We start from the raw sequence: 20,315 nt of genomic DNA, 5'->3' as shown, positions 1-20,315 counted from the left end.
CACTAGGAGTCCAAGCTATGCAGTGAGACCGTGTACACCCTGTAGACCCTTCCCTAAAATACAGAAAAGAAAAGGAGAAAAAAGAATAGGGTACAGATATCTTCTTGTTCAGGAGCTAAAGCCAAACAGAGATACACAGAATAATTTCAAGACTATGAAACTGTTAATCCACAGGGACAGCATAATAATTCTATACTGGCTTGAAGACAATACTATGGTGCCAAAATATATTTGCATTAATAGACCCAGAAGTAAAAGTCTAATTCACAAATACAGTGGAGAATTTTATGCTTAGATTCTATCACTTCTGCATAGTAACTGGTAGAACAATAAAAATATACCTGCCCACAATATTAAGTGAAATAAATGAGCAAAGCAAGCTTAACTATTGCATGATTTCTCTTCAAGGGGAAAGCCACAATATAAATAAGGAGCACAAAGAAGATAATAGACAAAGGGAGTTAGAGCTTTCCCAAAAGGGAACAGGAAAAAGAGATGGCAGGAAGGGAAAAGGAGGGGGGAGAGGATTACAAATAGAATTAAGATATCCTATGTGCATCTTAATGGACCCACAGGTGCTGCAAACATGCGCTAATAGAGAGAGGGAGAGGGAGAGGGAGAGGGAAGGGGAAGAGAGATTAGGGAGGGATTAATACACATACAAAAATTGATCAACTTGTAGTATAGAAAACATGGCCTGTGAAACACACAATTTTTTATTTAAAGATAGAATATTCAAAAATATGGACAGGCACTAAGCCACTAAGTTTAGCCTCAACGAATTTCAACATGTTCTCCACACAATATAGTCCCTGAATAGTATATAATTATGCTAAAGGTGAATCTGACAGTAACTAGACAGCTCCCCCATTTGCAGGCATGTTAAGAAATAGACCACAGTGGACAGGTGCTCAGCAGGCCCCCAGACAGCAGCAGGGAACTCAGGCCATGCCGTGGCTGGTGGGTGGCACTAAGTTGCAGGCGGACAGCACTCTGTTCCGCTGTGCTGCCTACACAGCTGGACAGCTACAGGGAGCAGTAAGGCATTGCTGTGGCCTCAAAATGCTAGAAGAACAGAGTCTGCGTGTTTTTAAACAGAGAAACTAGATCAGTTTAGCCTGCTTTATAGATTACATATACATGTGTCAAACCATCACTAAGTATAATTTTGTTTTTGTGTATCCCAGTTGCATAAAGGAAAAATAAAAACAAATTGGTTCATGCTTTTTGTACAGTGAAAGAAGTAAAAGCATGGAAAGAAGAGGTAAGTCATTTTTATATCATTTGAAATGCTAATCAGTAAATACAGAAAACACTAGCGTTTTCTAAGGAAAGAATGTGGTTGTACTGTATCTATACACCTTCCTTAGGTCATTGTGCCTGTGAATAATCAAATTCTAGGATGTTTTTTAAAAAGTAAAGAATTTTTAGAACCTCCAGAAAGACAGGAAATTAAAACATATAGAGTAGGCAGAAATTATAGCTTGCATGATGGAAGTAAGTACTCTTCTTGTCAGAAAGGCCTAACAGAGACTCTGAATTTGGAAACCTTTGGGTCATGGATTCAGAGGGATCTTATTCTCCTCTCCATGCTGATATAGGAAAACAAGCTCGGTTCATGCCCTTGGGACAGTGCGCTGAAAATAGGCCTTCAGAGGCAGTGGGGTATGCAGGAGCCAGGGAACAGGAGAGAAACGGGCTCAAACACGCGTCCTGAAACACGCAAGGAGGAAAAAAACAAGGACAAGTACTGAGAAACAGTAGCTCTTGTAGGAAAATGGGGAAATGGAAGAAAGGACTCTTTTAAAATAATCCTCATTGTGCGCCTGCAGGTGCGAGTCCCCCTCCAGCTCGCTCTCTCCCAGCCGGGGAGAGAGCTGTCCACCCACTAAGAAAACTCACAACGGGGTCCGCACCGAGAAAGATAGCAGTAAGTATGACAAGCACAAAAAAACAAAACAAAACAAACAGAACAACAAAGAAACCTGTGTAAGCCAATGCAAGTGAACCTAACCCCTTATTCACGTGGAATCCCACGTTCTGAAGCAAAATAGCACAGCTACATACAGACAGCATGGTACAGGAACAGGAGAGTCCGCTCTAAAACAGCTAAGGGTAACTCTAAGAGTAGAATTAAACCTGCAACAGTAATCTAAATCATGCTAAAGATTTTTGTCAGGTTACAGCGCTGCTACAAAAATAGAACCACCATAAAACATGGAAATGTGGGAAATTAGGAAACCGTATAAATGTACAATTTAAAGTTTGATTTTATGCATAGAATAAAAACATAGGAATAGGGAAGCATGACTGAACAGTTGTTGGAGATATGTTGGGAATTAATAGCGTGGAATCAATAGCCGGAATGCAGGGATTCCAAGGGAAGGGAAAAGAGGTAATGAACTTGTGCGTGACACACAGTAAGAGTTGGGAAGAGGAAGCCGCGCTCGGTGGATGCGGAGCGGTACCTACGGAAGACGGTGGACGGGTCCTCGCAGTCCGGAGGGGCCCACCCTTCTTTACACTGACACCGGAGCTCGTGGTCGCACACCTGGAGGAGCAGCAGTCCTGTGAGTTTCCTTATTCCCCGACCAGTGAGCCTCATGCAACTGAAGTCTATCCCGAAGCAGAAGCGATGCCCACTCCACCAGCCTTTCTCTGCTTGCCTGGGGAGGACTGAACCCTGGGGGCCTCAGAAGGTCCTTAGGAGAGATTACCGATAGGCTGTGTACAGAGTGGCCACGTAATCTGCAGGACTGTAATCGCTGGTGCTGAAGGCTCTGCTCTGGCTGCACCCCCGCTAACCTAGAACTGCCCAAGACCCTGCAAGCTAAGTGCACGTGGGCAACACTCACCGCGTGTCCTCTGCACTTAGAGGAACAGTTGGCTGACTTGTAGACCCTCTCCATATCCACACACTCTGCGTTCATGCACACCTAAAAGTGACACAAACACAGGAGTTTAATGCTAGTGTCTGTTGGCTTCTGCTCTGGTCTTAGATGACCAATCACAATCAGTATACTCAAGCTCACCTTTTCACCAGTAAATCACAGTGTTCTGTTGAAACAGGAAGATAACATCTGATAATTTTGGACCAGGGAGATAGCTCATTAAGGTAAGCGCTTGCCTGGTGAGTGTAGGGTCCTGAGTTCAATCTCCCTGTACCGGGGGGAAAAATCTGATAATTTTGATAATTAAGTGTTTAGAAATTCTTTATTTTTTTAATTTTTTATTATTATTTTTTTGATGTATCTAGTTGTTACAGGGTCTCACTACACAGCTTGGACTTGGTGATCACTTGGGTCCAGCACTGGGATTACAGGCAGGTGCCACTAAGCCTGGACTCTGGCCGGCTCATCCCACCCTGGGGGGAGGGTTGGCCTTGCATGTGGTGCTAGGGGTCAAACCGCAACCTCTGCACTTGCCTATGCAGGCACTTTAGTCCACTGACCTATCTATCAAGTCCCTGTTTTTTTAAAAGATATTACAAATTGAATTAAAACAGAAAAAAATTACAAGTAATACAGAATTTCACTTAAAATAATATTAATTTCACAGGATTTGTTATAATACATAGTGTTGTCTTCCGACCAGTTATTCATATTACCAAATACATGCACGTAAAATTGAAGAAGAAAGAGAAAAAGAAAGAAATGCATAAGAAATTAAAAAGAGAAAACTTCCTTCCCTCATTTCATTCCTAGTGGGCCTTTCCATTAAACGACAGCTTCAGTTCATACTTAATGCTGATATTTAGCACTGAGCTAAGTGTGTTACATAATAGCAGGTGTCCCTTTCAAATAAAAATGTAAAAGAAAATAAATGCTGATGTCACATCGTGTGTGGTATTACCAAAACTGTTCCTGGCGTGAAGTGACTCGTACTTGCCTTTTTCCTTTACAGTCAGTGGCTCTCAGGTAATGAACACTTAGCATTTCCAGAGTGTCAAAATGTAGGAGGCATCACAATCGACTCCTAGCATATAACAGGTATTTACGAGACGCTATGAGGTGGATGAATGTGGACAAACGTATTTCTCCACAGTGCTCCTCAGAACACCAGGAGGAAGGTGCAGGCCTGGAGTTTGTTGCCCACTTCCTCTAGAACTGCTCTGCATTTATTTATTTATTATTTATTCATAACAAAATGTTTTATAATTATAAAGTGATTTTGTCTAGTTGTATGGAAACAGTATAATACTCAAGTGTTGCAAGTTTAAATACAGAGATGTTACAAAAAGCATGAATCAATTTGTAATAAAACTTACATATAGCCACATACATTTAGTTTGTTAAAATCACAGTAGAATTTACAAGTCAAAATGTACAGATCTTTTCTGTGCACAAACTGTTGTTATGATATACTTGTAAAATCAGGACCAAAATGGCTGGCAAGGTACGTCAGTGGACTAAGTGCCTGCTTAGGCAAGTGCAGGGACTAAAGGTAGATCCCCAGAACACATGCCATGCTGGCAATGCCCTGGAGTTCTCTGAGCAGCCACTGAAACTGGGTGTGGTGGCTCATGCCTGTATTTCAGTGCTGGGGAGGCTGAAAACAGAAGGATCGCTATGAGTCTGAGCTGTGTAGTGAGACCCTGTACCAAATACATTAAAAAAACAAAACAACAGCAACCACAAAAAACTAGGACTGAAGTTCCTCAAAAGTTCTTTCTTGTTACTTTCTATTCACTTTTCAGTTTCTAATTAGGTCTTTAGACCATTTTTATTGGTTGTTTTTATTGGACCATTATTTTATTGCCTTTTTATTATTGATTTGTAAATTTAAGAAGTTTGGCAGACTCTGGACAGCCTGTGTGACTCTGGTAAGCTCTGTTTTTCCTTAGCTCCCAGTGTGCAGGTGTGGAGCATCTGCTGGTGCTGTTCCAAACTTTTTTTTTCCCATAATTTTATTGATAAACAAATAGCAATGAAACGGTTTCAAATCAAATTGGTAGGACAGTTTCAATAATCAACACATTGCATACATTCTTCCCAGTGGTTAATTGCTAGACAAGATGCGGACATGATATCCTATTTACAAACACCATCAGAACATATCATTCTATTCATTAAGAGAATGTAACTATATATCTATCCTAACCACTTTGAATACACAGATACAAGATGGACATTCATCTATATCCCCTTTTTTGTTAAGCTCCGTTATTTGAATATTATAGGTGTGTAAACTCAGCAAAATATTCTAAAAGAGTCCAGTAGTCCATAATAGTATTGGGTCTTCTGCTTCACTGGCAATGTCAGAAACTGTTGACCTGAGTCCCCCACAGCTCAACATAACAGCATGGCTTTACTTTTTATATTTCATTTTTATACTTTTCTGCTGGATGGTTAAGAACAAGATAAAGCAAGACTTATATAACAAGAAATGTAACTTTCTCTTAACTCAATGAATAGAAAGATTTGTACTAATAGTGTTTGTGGACAGAATATCATGTCTGCATCTTGTACAATGAATAACCACTAAGACAACAATATGCAATACATTAATTATTGAAAATGTGCTAATAATTGGCTGTGAAACTGTCTCATTGCTATTTGGTTCTCAATAAAAATATTTTTTTAAAAAAAAAAAATTTTGCAAACTCCAAACCCAACTATGTACCAATTGTGATGATTTGGAGGGATTCAAAATCAAAACAAAAAAGGGGAGGCAGAAAGACTGGTAAAAGTAATGGTCTGCAACTAACGTTGAGGAAGGAGAGCAAGCCTTTGAATGACCATCTGTGTGAGCATGAGAAAGTTGGGGTGCGAGTGAGCAGCAGGCAATTATTGTGGGAGACAGTAACGAAACACGATCCTCCTTATGGGAATGCAGGTGAGGGGAAGTGCACGGGAGGGGAAATGGACATGAACTCTAGCTCCTGGGATTCACTTAGCTAAACCAATCGCAGAAGAACAATGGATTTGATCTACAGTGTTATCTATTTTTTCAAAGTCCACACTACTCTATGTCTCAGAAGCAATGGGAACACAAGAAGAGATGAGCAATAGTAATAAAATGGTCCTGATGCCAAGAGACCTAGAAATATCCAGATTCTGCCTTAGCTCAAGAATCCCTCCTCCTCCTTTATGGCCCAAGCACTGTAACACTCATGCCAAGCCCTGTGATGTCTCAATGCCTTTAAAATATTCCACTGGATGCCAGAAAGATATCAGTATGTGAGAACCAAAAGTCCCCAGTGAGGACATCTATTTTGTGATACTCTTGCCCTTGCTGTTGGTGCATATTTCAGAAAAGTTGGGAGAGAGGAAAGATAAAGACCATGAGTACTTCTTACCATTTTGAATCAAGATTTCAACTTCACATCAGCATAATTTAAAACTTTTCTAAATTCGTATTCTTGGCATTCAGCCTCAAGGGTCATGCCAATTACATTCACATTTGTGTAATTACTTGCGAAAATTTGTTATGGGCAATACAAACATCGAATCACAAAGATAATTTTAGAGCCATTTGTGAATGAATTTACATTTAAATAGCAAAAGAAGGTCATATAAATAAGACAGTATTTCAGGAGTGTCTTGTACAGAAAATCAGGGTAATTTTAATCATATAGTTATCTTAATGAGATCAATAATATAATTTTAATCTCTGTTAGGAGTTGAATCTCATCATCAGAGCTCACGTGTTATTGCTGACTGAGGTAGTACTGGTGTTTGAGAGTGTGAGTTATTTCATTTTAATGGATGTACTAACTCATTAATTGACGCTGAGTATACCATTTCTAGTAAGTTTTGAAACTGTAACAAAAGAAAACATATGTATCATACTTTTTTGAAATCATATCTATAAGAATCATCATCTCTATTTTACAACATAATATTTGAAAATGTTAATGACTGTCCTCGTTCGTGGCATTTACGAGGCTCTCTACCATTTTTTTGTGTTAAAATTTTCACAACTTCCCTATGCAAATCCCTACCTGTTGTGTCAATGTACAAGCAACCCAATAACTGGCAAACAAAGCAACAAGTGAATAACTGAGAAGCCAAACAACAGACCAAAGCCAAACAAAAACTCCCACTTTGAGTGAAAAGCCACAGTTTTAACTCACCTTGTTATGTCCACACTTGGTTCCATCAGCCACCATGTCTACCCTTTGACTTTTGTCTTCAGGGTCAAATAGTTTACATGTCTGGAAGGATATTGTAAATCCTTTCCAGCGCAAATCGCCTGAGCCGCCTTGACAGAACAACTTCCCACACATGACATCTCTGAGGAAATAAAACAGAATTCATTAAAGCTTTATACAAATGCAAGTCAGCTCCATGGTTATCAATATACAATGCATAACATTTTTCTATAGCAGAGATGTTTATTTTATACTTTATACCCATTTTGTCTGATCCCTCAGTGACAGCGCCCTGGAATATAAGCAAAGTATATTATTGCTCAAAGAAAGACACTTTCAGGGGCCAGGTGGATGGCTCAATAGAATAAGTGACCCTGGCAAGTGCAAGGGTCTGAGTTCAATCCCCGGTTCTGCCAAAAAAAAAAAAAAAAAAAAAAAAAAAACCAAAAAGGCATTTTCCAAGTTCTGTCCAGATTTTTTTCAAACTTCCTGAATTCTGATTAATGGGAAAGAAAAATCTTGAGCTCAAGTTCTAGAGGGAAGCTGTAAATAAAAGGACATGGCCTCTTCCTCAGTATTTTCTTCTCTTTGGTGATAGCTGGAGCTGAAAAAACTATCACACACCAAGACAAACTCTTGGGAATGGAGATCATACACATTATGCACTCAGCATATACATGAAGACTGAGTTTCAGATATCACAGGATAATCTTAAAAAGAAAGTAACATATGTATTTTTATGACTTTCAGCAGAATAATTTTAACAAAAGAAACCACAACTTTCAACAAGTTTGGTCTGTACAAAGTTGAGCCTCTTTTGACGCCCCAATTCATTGACTCTCATTACCAAAATTGACCCCCTACCGTTATAGATTAAACTGCTCTAAACTCAGTAGAAGCCACCATGAACAGCCAGTACATGTACACAAAGTCAAATGCAATGCAGCTGGAGTCAATGGCTTGATGAATAACTCCGAGACAGGCTGAAAAGTGCTTGGAAAGTGACAATGCTGTGGTTTAATCTAGAATGTGCCTTAAAGGCCTCAAGTTTCAGAGGTGGGAAGTATAGAAGGTGACTGGCTTATGAGGTTGGTGGTATAACCACCAGTAGGTTAATCCATATGCACATTCAAAAGTAAATAAATGTATTGATAGGAGGTGGGGCATGGATGGAAGAGCCGGGTCGTTGGCGGTGTGACCACAAGTGTGCACCTATCCCCTGGCTCCACCCTTCTCCTGCGGCTTCCTGGCTGCCATTACCTGAGCTGTTGTCCTCTGCCAGGCCCCTCTATCATTCTGTTTCTGCATTAGAGACAGCTGGCTGTGGATGGAAGCCCATAATAGCTGTGAGCATGAACAGTCCCACCCTCCTGGGAGTTGCAGGTGTTGATATTTTGTCCTCGCCATGAGAAAGTGATGAAGACAGATTTTTCTGATGTTTTTGGTGACAGCTGAATTCCTATTATTTTGTTTAGCAAAATTCTGTATGGTTTGTATATTTTTTAACAATTATATTTTCTTTTAAAGAAAAGTATAAGTGGAAGAAGCTGTACATCCTCTCTAAACTTGAAGTGTTTTTCTCATATCCCTTAAAATAAAACTATAAACAAGAGCACTGGCTGCTGAACAATTCAGACTGACTTTCATTTTAGCAAATGACTGTGAAGATGTGGTGAGGGGGCCTGTCTGCAGGGTGAATGAGTCACTTGGGTGTCTTGTTACACAAATTGTCTGTTGTTCATACAAACAGTTATATAGGACACCGGCATGTGCACAGGCTGCAGGTGCAAATGGAGCTACCTTGTTCTCTGGCCACCCACCACCAACATGGGCACTTCCGTCCATCCCCCATATTGTAACTTTTACATAACTTCCACATCCTGCCCTGAGTTCCTGGAATGGAGAAATCACACGAGAGGATTTTTCCAATTCATCCCAGATTTCTTTTCAAGAGCTGACTTCACATTCAGACTAGATTTGTTTTGTAATACTTTTCATCCAGCAATATTGGTGTTCAAAAGCAAATTTTAGAAAATGCTAATTTTGTTCAACCTAATTTTGCATTGCTTTGTGTATGTAAAATTTGAAGCAGACACACGAATTTTGTTTGTTGTAACTTGAATTTTTAATTTCATTTTAAAATTAGGAATTAAAAAAAATAGGAGAACAAAATCTCAAGTTCACTGTATAACTTTTCTAGGCTATCCATATAAAACTAAAGCAAACACAGCCTGTGAACTGTCAATCTTTTCTCTTACTGCACATTTTCTTCATGTAATTCTATCAAATTTATTTCAAACTGCACTTGCCTTTATTAATAATTCTTCATGGTAGAGGAATATTTCTATCCTTAGACATATAATGAAAAACACTATATTGCAAAAGGTGCCTAACTGGGGAATTCATGGGCAAATTTCCACATGAACCCATCCAGTGTTGCCTGTGACCCCCTCCACCCAAATGCCCACTGTACTTCAGGAATATACCCAGTGCCATCTGCAGCACCCACCATGAGAGATCTGAAAAAAGACACGCTCTCTCACTCTCATTGTCTTTTCAGATGCAGAATCTCATCCAAATGATGGTGCATAGTATAGTCACCCAGTGAACGTGCATCACATGAATGTCGCCCAAACTCACTTTCCCTTCAGCTGAAATAAACAGGGCTGGAAATATGCCATTGCCTTAGTCTGGGAGCAGGAAGATGCCAATAGCAACGCCACTTACTTTGCTTTGCAGGGCATGTGGGTACCATTCACCATGTGACAGTATCCGTACTTGGAGCCACCTTCATTCCTGTTGTAACATGACTTATTTGCAACCTTGGTTCCTAGACCATGGAAGAGTTGTAGGGGCATGATTGAAAATGGAAGAGATAACAAGTGAGTGTTGCAAAGGATTAGCAGAGGAAGTACCGACTGAGTGTCCCTTACACAAAATCCCTAGGAACAGATACATTTTAGAATATTTGCTTATGCATAATGAGATATTTTAGGGATAGGTTATATATCTAAACATGAAATTAATTTATGTTTCTAATTTATCTTATACACATAGCCTAAGGATAACTTTATTCAGTACTTTTAGTGTTCCTGGGTTTTGACTCGAACTCTGCAAAAGTGGCAGTTTTCACTTGTGAATTGCATTGGTGCTCAAAATAATTTTGTTTTTGTTTGTTTTTTGTATTTTAGGGAAGAGTCTATACAGTGTTCAGGGTCTCACTACTAGATCAGACTCATAATGATCCACCTGTTTACAGCTTCCCAAGAGCTGGGATTACAGGTGCACCCCACCATGCCCAGTCTCAATTGTCTTCTCAGCTCTCCTCAGGGGCGGGGCCAGCATGGCAGGGCTGGGGATTGAACCCCCAGACCCCATGCCTGCTTGCAGGCACTTTAATCCACTAAACTATTTAGCCAGCCCTCAAAATAATTTTGAATCTAGGAGAATTTTGTATTTCAGATTTTCTGATCAGAGATGTTCAACCTGTACTATTTTGACATAATTATATTGAATGTTTTCAGCAATACAAGCTTTAATAACTTGCCATCAGAAGTGGCTAGAAATTGAAAGAATCTTCTAAATGTTCTACTGTTACATAATGGCAATGTAAACGTACAAGCGTGATTGCTATTCAAATTCTATCTTGTTGATGAGTGCAGCTGTACTATATATTTAACTCCTACTGTGTGCTATGGACAATGATGGACATCATATATTTTACTTCTCACGGACCCTTTCTCACATTTTCCGATGGGTCCAAACCATAGTTGTGAAGATTTCAGGTTTTAGGCAAGACGAGCCACTGTGTGCATCTGGGTCTGCAGTTCATTGGCCAAATGAGGATTCTGTACAACGGTTCCTCCATCACAGAGCTGGTGTGAGAATTACATGAACTAGCACATATGAGCCACTGAGAGTCCCGCTTGGTATGTGGTTCAGAAGTTTTAGCTTCTCTTCTGTCCATCTCAAGGGGACCACAAAGTCGTACTAAATCACAGAGATGATGGATCCAGTTTTGTCTGTAAAGACTGCATGAATCCATGATTTTATCAATAAGGTATGAAATTGCATGGTCACGTCTGTACCAAAACCTTACTTTTAGCACTTAGAGCAAATCTTTGCAAACTCAAAGACAACACTGCCCTGTGACAAAGACAGTGAAATTCATATTACCTTGTTAAGTGAAAGTCTGTATCATGTGTAATATTTTGTGTTTTAATACTATTTTGTACTCTCCTTAAAAAATAAAAAAATTAAAACGTCTTTGCAAACCCATAAATATGGAAGACTACTTTTTGTTCACATTTATTATACTGCTACTTGATTAAAGTTATTTTAATTTTTAGTGCACATTTGGATTTCTTCATTATAAAGAATTGCCTAGGGCTGGTCAGATAGCTCAGTGGATTAAAGTGCCTGCTTAGGCAGACTCAGGGACCTGGGTTCAATCCCTGGCAGGCCGTGCTGGGCCCGCCCCCAGGGCATACAGATACTGCAATTGAGACTGGACAGCGGTGCATACCTGTAATCCCAGTGCTTGGGAGGCTGAAAAACAGGAGGATCACTACAAGTCCAATCTGTAGTAGTGAGACTCTATGGACCTATTTTTAAATACATTTAAAAAAAAAAAAGAGAGCTGTCTATTTGTGTCTTACCACGTTTTCAGTACTTGGAATTCCAACTGATTTGTAGAAATGATTTAATGTTCAAAAAGTAACTTTTACTATGCATATTTATATATGAAAAAATGTTTCAGATCCACTTAAACTTGTGATCTATGAACTGTAAAATGTTGAATTTTTTGACAGATCAAATTTTCTAGTATTTTGTAATGGCTGCCTTTCTATGCGTGATTTTAAAGCTCTTTCCAACAATTAGATGCGTCTGTTCAATATTAGTTCAATAGATAATTTTGAACATTTACTAAAGTCAGATATTGTGCCCAGAGGCAGTGGCACGGGGGCTTTGCTCTAGGAAGCTGATAGTCTCGTAGTGCAGACAGACGAGGATCTTGTAGATCAGACAAGCAACAGACTCTGCACCGCAGGTAGGTGCCAGATACCTGTGTGTGTCTGCCACAAACCAGCAGCTTCACTTTTGTACTAAAGATCTCCTTTCCCCAGGCTTGTGTCATCTAAAGAGGTTAAACAAGGAAGCATAAGGTTGTTATCCAGGAAAACAATTTTGCTCCCAGTTTTCATTTAGCATAAGCACCTCCAGGAAGTATAAACAGGACTTCAGCCAGATGTTAGCCTGTGGGCTCACTGATGAGGTGTTGGAATTTTTCTCCTTGAACTGTCTTAGCCTCCTCTTGGCTGGACACAGAGGGTTTTATTTAGAAATTTTTGTAAGATCTCCATGTTTCTTTCTTTCTGAGTGGTTTGTGGGTCAGCGATGTTAAAAATTTCATTCCTCCATTTTTGATCTAGGTGTATTCTCAGGAGTTCTGTAATGATTCTTTCCAATTATATTTAAAAATTTGTAATTTCTTTGCCTTCTTGAATAAATATTCCCTATGCTGTTTAAACAGGAATTCAAAGTGTGATAGGGAAGGTTAGAGCAATTAAATCTTTAGGTGCAAGACACACACAGTATTCAGGAGCTTCAAATATTTGTTTTGCTAATTCCTTTTATTTTCTCCAGAAGTTTGTAATCTTCACTGTCCCACTTGCCCCAATTCCTGGTAACCATCTATTTATTCTCTAGTTCTGAAAGTTCAGTTTTGTTTGGATATTACATATAAGTAATCTCATGTATGTCATCTAAAATTGTTTTTTTAATCAAGCTATTTAATAGAAATTTAATTTTGGGTTAAGGTTTTTGGTGATCTTTACATTATACTTTTATTCATCATCTTTGAATCTGAAAGTTCTCTCAAATTCCTGTGGACAGTGGCCACTGAGGGTGATCACATACTCCCATGGCTCTTTTGCATTCCCTATGTCTTTTTCCTCTTCTCCCCTCCCGTTGCTGCTGGGCATCCTTTAGCCTACCTACAGATGATTGTGAGCACACACATACACACATGCACACACACACACACACACACACACACACACACGGACATCTCCATGTCTGTGGAGGTCATATGTGTCTGAAGGGAATCAGGGTTGACAGCACATAATATATCCTTTTTAAGTTGAATTTTAAATAAACAAATATGAGGGCTAGCTAAATATCTCATCGGATAAAGTGCCTGCTTAGGTAGACACAGGGGCCAGTAGTATGATCCTCGGGTCTGCAGTGTCGGTTCTGCCCCCAGGGTGTGCTGCAAAGGCCATTGAGACCGGGCATGGTGGCTCATGCCTGTAATCCTAGCACTTGGGAGGCTGTAAACAGGAGGATCACTACGAGTCCAGTCTATACAGTGAGACCCTGTAGACCCTGTAGACCCTGTAGACCCCGTCCTAAAAATAACAATAAAAAGTTTTATTATGTCTCAAGTGCTGCAGGGCATATACTGATGCTAAAAAGAAAGTTGCTGCCAATCTGAAATTAAAGTTTATCTGACCCACTCTAACCTCTATTAGCTAAATCTAACTGTATTCCTTTCACCTCAAAGTGCACTCATACAGGGGTTTGCATAGTGACACAGTTTCTGTGAGGGATGGACAGAATGGTCCTCTGGCTGTGATTAAACACTGTTCATGAACGATTGCTCTTTGCATGTACACGAAGAGAAGCGTGCAGCCCTACCTGGACCCCACATGTCCATACACTGCTCTTCTAGGGTGGGGCATTGTCCCATCAAGCAGTAGCCGAGCCCGTTTTGACAAGGGAAGCCGTTGACTCTGAATCTGTCATCAGGGCACCGACTAGATTTCCCATCACACATTTCCGGCAGGTCACACTCATGTTTGGCTGATCTGCACACCATTCCAGCCTTTTTCAACTGCAGGAGAACAGAAAAAAGGTTTGTATCCCCCACCCCCTTATCCAAATACTTCACATTTACTACTTGTAATCTTTTCTATTTGGTCTTTCTGGGCATGAGCATTTGAAGTATAATTTTTTGCATTGTGTGCCTCAAGGCATCTTCTGTTAATCACTTAATGTTAATGTTGGGCATCACATGAAGTCTTCCGCAATCAACATTTTGATTAGGTATTATGCATATGAAGAAACCTAGTACAGAAAACTTCAGAAGGAAACCCAGACACATTGCAGATGCAGGGAAGGAAGTTACTTCTCTCTCTTTTTTGATAGAGTCCTTGTCAAGATTTTTAAGATTTACATCTGCAGCTTCAGAATTCTAGTGGTATAACAGATCTTGTACACTAACAACAATTTTACAAGCCCCAGATTAGCAAAATGACACCAGGCTTTTCCAAGAATTGACATTCCCTAAATCTTAATTGCTTTGATTGTAGGCTCATATAGTTCTTTTTCTATTTACTCTTCCCAGTGGAATGCTTCATCATTACAGAAAAGTAATAAAACACTCACTTGATATATGAACTTCTTTGCAAGCTATTACTGCAAATCTTGCTTCTATTCGCTCAAAGAAACTTTAGTACATTCCATGCAAACCTGAGGAGACAAGTCTTCTCCTAGCTGTGTGAGCAGTTGTGCCCACTAGACATAGACCGTGTTGTTTTTACAGACTTCGCTGTGTATATTGAAGTTAGAAAGCACGATGTCTTGACGCATACATACAAAGTGAAGTGACATTGGACAACGTGTCATTTGTGCTTACCTAAATTCTACTGAGATATTAGTATGAAAGTGAGTAATATTATAAACTAGAGCGCATTACTCTTACTTGGCATTTTTCGCAGCATCCTCCTGATGCACACTGAAAGCCCGCTTTGACTTTACAGGTCTTGACATCACAGCAAACGTTGGTACATTCCTAAGAAATGCCAAAAGTAAATGTATGTCATGGGTTATCATATCACGTGTTATTTTTAGTTATATTTCTGTATAATTCATGGCATAATTTATTTATCACATAGACATTCTTTAGAAGAACCTAAAAACGGCCTTTTGGAAAATAATATATCATAAAATGAATAGCAAAGACTTAACATTATAAAATCAGACTCTGGGCAACTTGCTATTTGTATTTACCTAGATTCTACTTACACCTTTTTAAACAAATATCCTTTCTAAATATAGTTCTCCAATACTCAAGAAAGATCTCTTATTCTTGATAAAATTTGAGGGAAAGAAAATAAAAAGGGCAGCATTAGATTAAATGCATCTAAATAGTTCCAAATCATAATTGTTTCAATTCATTAGATAGCTGCCCAGCACACCTCACCCCCTAAAGTACACACTGAAAAGCTAAAGGTGTATCACTTAATGCAATTCTGATATTTCCTTCATCTCTATTTAAGGTGTTTTGCTGCATCTTTGTCTCCCTGCTTTGTTTCCAAGGAACCAGAAATCCTCCTGTGTGAGGATCTGGAAAAGCTTCTATCTCCAGGATTTTCCTTGCAACTGTCCAGATTTCTATGCAAGAATGGTATCCTCAGAGTTATAATAGTTAATGGGTAGAAGTCTAGCACTTAGTTCAAAGAAAAACATTGAGAAAGATTACTCTTGCTCATCAGATGAATTAATGTATTATCGTATTTTGCAAGTCTGTCGAGCCAGCCCTGAGGACTGGACACCTCACCTCTATTAAGTGTTCACGCGATACAACAAAAGCCTGTTTCAGAATCGTGGTGGTGCTGTGACCTGGGCAAGCAAGTGGGTGGCCATCCCTTCTGTGTCCTGAAGCAGTACAGGACCAAGACACGGCAGACCCCTGCACTGGCTACTGCCGGGCTCCAAACATAGAAATGCTAAATGCAGATCCTGGCTGTTCCGCTGACCAGCTCTGTGCCCTGGGCACACCAGCTATGCACCCATTGTCACAGGGCTCACCTAAAGTGATACTCGGAGAATCATAGTAGTCATATAGAAGTCTTAAAGTACATCTGCTAGAATCGTAGGGATGGGGACCCAAATCCCTAGATAGTGAAGAGTAGTTTTATGAGAAAGCATAAGAAGAAACCCTGGGAGAGAAATTAAGAAAATCATTAAGCAATACAGGATCTATCTCAGAAAGACTGGCCTGACAATTCCTACCAATGAACATATTCAAAATTATAAAAAAATCTAATTTTATAGTAGACCATATATTTTTATATTTGTCTGCTTAGCAAGTAGTAGAAAAACTAAATTATTTTTAAAAGGGTTTGGCAGTACCTCTAGGGTCCCACAATCACAGTCTTCTCCCACTTCTACCAACTGGTTCCCACAAACTGGGGTAGATATGATATTTTTAGGTAGTGGGACATTAAGGAGGCAATTTGACAGTTTATCTTCAAGGAATCTATCATAGTTGGCACGGCTACAGGAACTGAAATCTGTGGGTATATAGAAGCTGTGAAGACAAAAGAAGAGAAAATGTAATAGCGTCCTTCTTGGCACATAGGGGCCAACATCTAATAATGAGTTGCAATTACACCTACAGCTTGGTCCAAAAACTTCCAAGTCTGTTCCACTGACCAACTGCCAATTCACGAGCTTGTTTGTATGCCTGAATTAATCTGACTTCGGTTCATAAAGACTCACCCAGCTCAATAAGAAAATAGGGACATATTTCAAAATGTGACATCCAGATCAATTTGCTACAACAAAAATGCTTCTGACTTATCAGGATAATATTATTCAGGCTTAGCTCACTTTGGGCTGTGAAGTCCTAAGGCAAAATCATTTATTCCTTCATCTTCGAATATACTTTCTCTTACAGCAATTTGAAAATGTCTTCATCCCACCAACACACATGAGGTTTAAATCTTGACACGACCTGAGAGAGATTACATAAGCTGTATCTGTATCTGTCTGTAGTTGGTGAGAGAGAATGAACTTCTTGTAGGCCATGCCCAACAGGGCTGGGGGACAAGAATAAAAAAGAAATGAAAACATGAAGGGGACTGTGAAATCTTTAAAAAATATGATTTCCTAGAAATATTGTCCAAGGCAAAACAGGCATATGTCATCTCTTTTCACAGACTATCTTCAGCTTCCTGTGAGAAGTTCCTTTCTGAATTCAGTTTTTCGGCAAGAACCTGTTCCCTACCACCACCCCTCTGCATCCATGGAAAATTTGATGCTAATGTGTTTTGGAGCAGCATCTTTTTTTTTTTTTTTTTACAAAGTGCAGATTTAATTTTCATCTGTTGGCCTCAGTAAACATCTTATTTCAGGTCCTTCCCACCCCATTCCAAGGAAGGAAGGGGAAAAGCTACTTTTCATTTTTACTTAAACCTCTAATAGCAAGGAAAAAAAAGATTTAATAAAGATAACTTTTTGCAAGCATATTTCCAGGTAAAATTCCAAAAGATAATAGTAGTGGGTGGAAAGTAACCTTTCATAATTAATATATGTAATAAAATGGTGAGTGCACAGTGTAGGCAACCATGCTGATTTGGCAATTTTAAGGTTTCCAATTATGATAAAAGTACACAACTGAACAAAAATCGCCTTGATACATGACCGAATCATTGTATTAGGGTTGGATGAAGATGGTCCTGGTTTTGGCCCCTACAAGAAGTTGATTCTCTCTCACCAACTACAGATAGCCTCAACCTCAGTCCAATGGACATTACTGTTCAAAGAGGCTTCTTGCTTACTCTACCACACAAATACAGCATCTTCCCCAGAGGATAGGGCTAAACGAAGAGTACCAATGGCTTAAGTCTGCCAGGTTGGAGCAGCATCTTGTGCAGATGAAGATAAAATAATGAGTGGCCTCAAAGCAGAGGCAATGCGTTTAAGCTGTGTCTTAGTTCATACAAAATGGTATGCGTAGAACACCAGTCAGGCAGTGTGATATACTATGTCACTGAATAATTTAATTATTAAATGACTGAATTTAAAAAGAATAGTGTAGCTCAGAGAAAGACAAAAGAAAGGTGCCTGAGCATTGCCCAGAGTCTCACCTTATTGTTTTCTTCATCACGCAGACTGTGGAAGGACATTTGCAGTCCAAGGCGTCATGAATCATCCCAAGATTGTGCCCCATCTCATGAGCCATTGTTCCTGCTACTCTGAGATGATTGCTGCTGTGGTCCTAGGGACAAGAACGTGAGAGGGACTCTGGTAAGCAAGTAGAAGTGTGGCCCAGAGAAGTTGTTTTTCATATTTACATAGTCTTTCTGTTATCAAGTAGCAGAGAAAGACCAAGTTCAGTTTTAGTCCCTCCCACACCCCTTTTGTATTGTATGTCCATCTCAATATATAACAAGCCATTTTCTCTTCCAATTTTGTAGTGATATCTTCCAAACTAAACGACATATATTTCACTTCTGCATATCCAAGAAAGCGTATTACAAATCCAAATTCATGGGCTGGCCAAATGGCTCAGCAGATTAAAGCACCTGCTAAAGTGTCTTCCTAGGCAGACACAGCGGCCAGGGTTCGATCCCCAGCCTGCCATACTGGCCCAGCCTGTGGGGCTTGCTGAAACAGCAATTGGCGTGGTGGCGCATGCCTATAATTCCAGCTGTTGGGAGGCTGAACACAGACAGATCGCTATGACTCTGATCTGCATAGTGAGACCCTGTAGATCCTGTACTAAAACACAAAAATAAATAAAGTAACAAATCCAAACTCATAAGATATTTACTAAAAAAATAACTGATTCCATTTATGCTGGTGATTCAGAAAGCTGGAAATAACAGTATTCTGCTACTAACAAGGAAAAGAAAATTAAAAAATTAAAACCTCCTTTGAATCCACTAGTAAAGTGGAGTTTCAGGAAGCCAAAGGGTCAGACTGACAAAATTCACTGTATTACAGGAAACATGTTTTCAAAGTTTATTTGGAAAGAAAAAATATGAAATCAGATAGAGATTTTGGTCATTATAAAGAGACAAGAAGTGCTAGAAAGTCAATAAAATGAAGATAAGCATAAAACTAGGATTTTTTAAAGTTTCAATGAAAGATGACTGTGTACAGAAATATTACTAACAAATATATTGTGATGTGTAGTACATGTAATTTAAACATAGTAACAATGGCACAATGGGTGACAGAGAAGAATTAACAGTTTCTTTTCTGAAGTTCTTACTGGGCATATAGCACATTATAATGTTATTTTGACATATGACAAAGATATTTGGTAAACATTATGGCAAATGTCAAAATATAATATAGTTTTTGGTAAAAAGCTAAATATTGAGTTAAATAAATTACTATTAAAAAATTCAGTTCATGTTAAGAAACTCAAACCAAAGATTAGTAAGAATAAAAAAAGGGGGTGTCAGCTGGATATCTCAGTGGACTAAAGCACCTGCTTAGGCAAAGCACAGGGACCAGGGTTTAATCCCCAGTACCACAAGCCATGCTGGCCCCGCCCCGGGGGCACTGAGACTGTGACTGAGACTGGGTGTGGTGGCGAGTGCCTATAATCACAGAGCTTGGCAGGATGATAACAGGAGGATCACTATGAGTCCAATCTGTACAGTGAGACCCTGTAGACCCTGTACTAAATACATAAAAAAAAGAGTAGAAGACAGCTAACAAGATGATGATTTTGGGGCCAGGGAGATGGTTCCGTGGAATAAGTGCTTCCCTGGCAAGCGCAAGGGTCTAAGTTCAATCACTGGTTCCAAAAAAAAAAAAAAAAAAAAAAAAGATGATGATTTTAGTCCAAGAATATCAATTATTATATTACATATAAATTATTTCAATGAACTAAATAAAAAATAAGAAATGTTTCATATAAAATTAAAAAGAAAAATTCAATGATCTACTATTGACCTGAAACCTTTCCTAAATACAAAGTTCTATGAAGGTTAAAAGTACAAGGAAGAAAAGGGCTTATAAGACAAATATTAGCCAAAAAATGTTAGCATAACTACATTAATTTCAGACACAGGATAGAGTCCAGAACAAATAAGAGTTCAGATCTGTGTATTTGAAATTGGTGGAATGATTGTAAAAGGGTCATTTTTTTTCAAGAGAAGCTCACAACTATAGTTAAGTACATACCTAACAACAGAGCTTCAAAATTCATGAGCCAAAAAAAAAATTGAATTGAAAGAACTGGAAAACTGACAGTGTTACTTAGGTACTTCAATACCTTCATTGTTTATTAGGTTAAAAGAACTGATCAGGGCTGGTGAGATGGCTCAGTGGTCTAAAGCACCTACTTAAAAAAACAAGCTTAGCAAAGCCCAGGGACCACAGTTCAATCCCTCAGCACCACATGCCAGCCAGCCCG

General features: G+C 39.2%; 1 protein-coding gene across 1 annotated transcript in view; it reads right to left on the bottom strand.

The window, feature by feature from the left end:
- The window catches only part of Adam28 (ADAM metallopeptidase domain 28), a 70,923-nt gene that overhangs the window by 20,076 nt on the left and 30,532 nt on the right, over positions 1 to 20,315 (bottom strand). The window contains exons 11-18 of the mRNA XM_004630735.2: positions 18,031 to 18,161; positions 16,292 to 16,469; positions 14,859 to 14,948; positions 13,793 to 13,988; positions 9,821 to 9,923; positions 7,076 to 7,235; positions 2,856 to 2,936; positions 2,473 to 2,551 (exon numbers count right to left, since the gene is read on the bottom strand). Of these exons, the coding sequence (XP_004630792.1) occupies positions 2,473 to 2,551; positions 2,856 to 2,936; positions 7,076 to 7,235; positions 9,821 to 9,923; positions 13,793 to 13,988; positions 14,859 to 14,948; positions 16,292 to 16,469; positions 18,031 to 18,161 (1,018 nt within the window). The remainder of the gene's footprint in view (positions 1 to 2,472; positions 2,552 to 2,855; positions 2,937 to 7,075; positions 7,236 to 9,820; positions 9,924 to 13,792; positions 13,989 to 14,858; positions 14,949 to 16,291; positions 16,470 to 18,030; positions 18,162 to 20,315) is intronic.

Source organism: Octodon degus, unplaced genomic scaffold (assembly GCF_000260255.1).
Source record: "Octodon degus isolate 3935 unplaced genomic scaffold, OctDeg1.0 scaffold00036, whole genome shotgun sequence".
Lineage (NCBI taxonomy): Eukaryota > Metazoa > Chordata > Mammalia > Rodentia > Octodontidae > Octodon > Octodon degus.
This window is presented reverse-complemented; position numbering and strand designations above follow the sequence as displayed.